The 4,851-nt window shown below is 42.1% G+C and overlaps 1 protein-coding gene across 1 annotated transcript; it reads left to right on the top strand.

Moving 5' to 3' along the window:
* Positions 1–694: 694 nt before the first annotated feature.
* On the top strand, positions 695–4,506 carry LOC119318823 (GDSL esterase/lipase EXL1-like). Its single transcript, XM_037593402.1, has 5 exons — positions 695–1,009; positions 2,562–2,692; positions 2,815–3,048; positions 3,459–3,711; positions 4,043–4,506. Exons 1-5 carry the CDS (start codon positions 760–762, stop codon positions 4,228–4,230), a joined length of 1,056 nt encoding a protein of 351 aa, XP_037449299.1. The 5' UTR covers positions 695–759; the 3' UTR covers positions 4,231–4,506.
* Positions 4,507–4,851: the final 345 nt, after the last annotated feature.

Genomic DNA, 4,851 nt, shown 5'->3' with positions numbered 1-4,851 from the left:
GAGGGCGGCAACGACCCGCCGCTCGAGTGAAGCAGCACGCCGGGGCGAGGGGTCGAGCAGCGGCCGTGTCAAGGAGGAGAAGCATCGGCCGTAGTTTAGGGTTTTTTCGTCCCTTTTATTCGTGTAAAAAACGCCTAAATTTCGCCGAAATTTGGCCGTGTTTGTTCAAATTTGGCCGTGTTTGTTGAAATTTGGACGAACTGTGGGGACGTCTGGGGGCGACCTGGGGGCGGCGGCTGGGAACGTGCTCGCCCCCACGCCGAAAAAAACGCCGGCTCGCCCCCAGGCGGCGCTTTTTCGTGCCCTTGGGGGGCCGAACGGCTGGAGATGCCCTTAGAGCCTGCGTTGGAATTGCCCTTACCCTTAAACCGCCCACATACGTGATCCAAACGTGTTGTGTCATTCATCACAGACCTGTATTGGCAGGTAGGCTGCCTAAAACACGGACGACCGTGGCATGATCATAAAGAAGCCGGACTTGGGCCTCCTACAATTTTACACCACCAGGCTGCCCAATAGATCGACAGGATCGGAGCCGTGTATTCAATGCATGCAGCGACCAACCAACCATATATGCATGATGATGGTGATCCGAGTCGCCTCACTGCGCAGCGGACGCGCACGTACTTTTCTCCATGCCTCGCTATAAAACCTCCCACGGCGTGATCCATCTTGCACCAGCCAGAGCCAGCGACACACACACACTACACCGCTAGCCAGCTGATAGTACATACAACAATAGTAGCACGGAGCGAGGCAATGGTGTCTCTCTACCGAGGCCTGCTGCTGGTACTGATGGCGCTTCTCCCATCCGCCCATGGAGCAGCAGCCATGGCTAGAAGCAAAATCTCCGCCGCTTTCATGTTCGGCGATTCGATCGTCGATCCCGGCAACAACAACGACCGGCTGACGGAGGCGAAGGCCAACTTCCCGCCGTACGGGCAGGACTTCCCCGGCGGGGTGGCCACCGGGAGGTTCTCCAACGGGAAGGTTCCAGGCGACATGCTAGGTACGTACGTACATAGTAAGTAGTAGCAACCGGGAGCTGACATTGTTGTTGCTTTTTTTCTAAACATCCGTATTTAGACAAATTTAAGACAAAAATTTTGAGACGGAGGAAGTATTTACTTTTGGTGCAACTTTGTTGTTTACGCTACTTTTGATGTGTATGGCATGCACCGGTTATATCTAAATTGGAAACTAATGGAGCAGCTTCTTGTACGTTTTATATGCAACTTTGGTTACAACAACATGAGAAATACGCGGGAATGTCTAGTTGAAGGCTAACTTTACCGCACCTGACAAGGTAAGAAAAGTGTGGCTTGCTACAAAGTGTGGCCAAGAAAATTGACACCATACTTGTGGCAAACTTGTGAAAAAAGTTAAGCAAATACTCCCACGTCTCAAAATAAATGTCCCAACTTTGTACCCTCTGTGTAAACAAATATAAGAGCGTTTAGATCACTACTTTCATGATCTAAATGATTATATATTTTTTTATTAAGAAAGTATAAAGTTGAGAAACTTATTTTAGGACTGAGGGAGTACCTAAAAAATTGTGACGTGCCTAAGATCAGATGGGGCAAACTTAAATTTGGAGCCAAACGGCTAGCATTGTCATTTTCCTTTCGGGGGGAGTAGCAAGTTTCGTACGTCGGCAGCAACTTTGAAGTCTTCGCACCACTATTGTTGTAGTATTGTTGCAGGAGACATTTTGGGGTCCAGATGAGAACACTGTGCATGTACATAGGAGCTGCTAATGAAATGCATACAGTTCAGTCGTACTGGCCCGTCAGCTTGCTTTCCATCCGTCGTGCATTTTTTTTTCTGCCTCCTCCATTTAATGCACAAGCACAACTAACTACTCCATCATGGCTCTATCAACATCAATTTCGAATTCACGTACTCCATCATGGGGACGGCTTGATATGTTGCACAATTAACTTGCATGTCGAGCAATAACCAAAAATTGATCACGTGACAGAAGAACCACGACCAAACAGTACTATTTTTTTTCAAAAAGATTATCCTCCTTTGGATCAAGCAATGGTCATGTTTATTAAATTATTCAATATAGTCTGACAAAACAAATACATTAGATCAATCCAAAGTTATATTTTTGACAATTTATGTCGCTACCGTTACAAGTTTGATGATGTTCTGGTATCACAACACGCATACCATCTAATTCGGCGGTATCACCAAGCCGCCCCATGGTGAGCAAGAGCACCAACCAATCTAGAAGACCCTTAGCAAGCATCACATGTGCAAGCTCTAGAATCCACCGCCACCATCTTTTGTCGTGGCAACTTCAGGAGAGATCAATGCATTGATCTTGCCAGGCCCAACTGCCGTCGACGCCACCACGACGCTAGACATCATCACCATCCTGCGGGCATTCATCAACACGCGTCTAAACAGTACTATACTACTTAAAATGATCAATTACTACTTCTTAAAAAACTATGAGTTCTTTTCAAGTTTAAACTCTTTAATGGCTAGTTTACACCAGGTGAAAACTTGAATATCCACTGTTGGTGACATTTTTCTTGATCAAGCAGTTTCTAGGCTGGGAATTAAGGAACTATTACCACCCTACCTCGGAAATGATCTTCCACTAAGTGAGCTACTCACTGGTGTCGTCTTTGCTTCTGGTGGCAGTGGATACGATCCTCTAACTTCGATACCCTCGGTAATAAAATATGCCACATGCATCTCACAATATAGTTCTCGTCAAGTATATACCCTCGGTAACAAAATATGTCACATGCATCTCATACTAGAGTTTGCAAATGCTAATTTCCTATGCTTCAGGCTGCTACATCAAGTACTGGGCAACTTGAACTATTCCTTGAATATAAGGAGCGACTAAGAGCCTTAGTCGGAGAAGAGGAGATGACACGTGTAATCTCCGAAGGCATATACTTCACTGTCATGGGGGCAAATGACCTTGCAAATAACTATTTTACAATTCCTTTGAGGCGCCATCAATATGACCTTCCTTCTTATGTGAAATTTCTTGTCTCTTCTGCTGTCAACTTTACCATGGTAAGAGTATTTATTGAAACTCTAAACCTTTTAGTAGTAAATACGAAATCTTATTTGACTCTCTCATTTTGCACAAAGTTCTAGTGTTCATTTAGTTCTTCGACATTTTAAAGTTTCACATATTTCACTCGAACTCAAAAACGACAAACCATCCCTTCCTACTTCATCAAGTAGTTTCCTTTAGTCGGTTACAAATATAAGTGTTTGTAAATTTAGTACATTGCTGAAATTTTTCTACCATCTACTTCTCTTGACAAAGTTTCAACATAGGGATATTTTATAATGACCATGATGCTTATAATCGCCAATTTTTTTTTGCATCCAACATATATCTGCTGTTTAATTGGCATTTGAGCAGTCGACCTGCTACTTGTAAAATTTAGTACACTCATATATACTCTTCCATACAGAAATTAAATGAAATGGGTGCAAAGAAGATTGCATTAATTGGCATTGCACCAATTGGATGTTGTCCCTCGCAAAGAGAACTTGGATCAAGAGAATGTGAGCCCATGAGGAATCAAGCAGCAAATCTGTTTAATTCTGAAATAGAAAAGGAAATACAACGGCTAGATGCAGAACAAAATGTTCAAGGCTCGAAGTTTATTTATCTTGATATATACTACAATTTGCTTGATCTCATTCAACGATCTGATTTTTATGGTGAGTGCACATTGTATACTCGGTTGCTATTTCAGAGCATACCATCAATCATTACTGTGGAGTATATCTGCTATAGACATATTAACAAATAACAGTGAGAAACATTAACCTCTAACATGTCATCAATCTTACAATACCACAGGAAAATTGAAGTAACCAGAACTGTGTAGTGAACTAACATGGTACACATAAATGTTTACATTAGTTTGTATACTTTGTTCAGGAATATTTGGCTTTATATAGTGTGTATAAATACATGCCGATGGACATGTTGTCATAATAAATTCATAGTTATTTGATACTAATATTTTTGAAACTGACTGTAATATAGGTTTCAAGGAGGTAAACGAAGGATGTTGTGGTAGCACAATGCTAAATGTAGCAATATTCATTAAAAATCACCCTGCGTGCCCGAATGCTTATGATTTCATTTTCTGGGACAGCTTCCATCCTACCGAAAAGGCCTACAACATTGTGGTTGATAAACTGTTTCAGCAAAAGATGCAATACCTGATGTGAAGAAACTCACTCTCAATAGGCGCATGAACAAATATTATTAGAAACTGCAATTAGTTTGTTGGACAGTACTCACTGGCACTATTAGGACTGCCTGGCCATTCATGCAAATTTGTATTGCTAGTGAAAGTCCGCTCCTTTCGAAATGGGTAAAGACTAGAGGCTCGTGAAATACATAGGAAATTCGTTTTGGTCGACTCGAAAATGTATCTCGATATAAATTATCGTGAAACTTATTCATGGGACACCATCTGCGCCTCAATTTTTGGTGGATTTCAAATTTGTTGTGCACAGATGTGGTGGTTGAAAACTTGCTGATTCTAGCACCGTCCATTAGCATGTGTTGATCTTCTAGGGATGAACGTGCCTGTTAACTTCGCTAAACTCTGTTCATATGGTATAGTGTATTTGGTTCTGGTTGCAAAGAAGTATTTGTCATGTATTTGGGTTATGACATGTAAGGTGGCCACTGATTTAGTGGTTTCGTTTTCTTGCTTGGTGATTTCTTAGCAATCCAATTTAATTTAATCCGAGAACTTACCGTTTCAGCCCGGGCATAAGATTATGTTTCTTTTAGAAAACAAGCGCTTGTTGGTCCTTAAACTGAGGCCTTTAGAGTCTTAC

The sequence above is a fragment of the Triticum dicoccoides genome, chromosome 6A (genome assembly GCF_002162155.2).
Source record: "Triticum dicoccoides isolate Atlit2015 ecotype Zavitan chromosome 6A, WEW_v2.0, whole genome shotgun sequence".
Taxonomy (NCBI): Eukaryota; Viridiplantae; Streptophyta; class Magnoliopsida; order Poales; family Poaceae; genus Triticum; species Triticum dicoccoides.
The sequence above is the reverse complement of the archived record's forward strand: the minus strand, read 5'-3'. Positions and strand labels throughout refer to the sequence as shown.

Excerpts from the sequence above, each read along its gene's own strand:
- LOC119318823 (XM_037593402.1), top strand. The coding sequence starts at position 760 with ATGGTGTCTCTCTACCGAGGCCTGCTGCTGGTACTGATGGCGCTTCTC. Across the intron at positions 1,010-2,561 it reads GGTTCCAGGCGACATGCTAG|TTTCTAGGCTGGGAATTAAG; the intron begins GTACGTACGTAC and ends TTGATCAAGCAG. Across the intron at positions 3,712-4,042 it reads TCAACGATCTGATTTTTATG|GTTTCAAGGAGGTAAACGAA; the intron begins GTGAGTGCACAT and ends ACTGTAATATAG.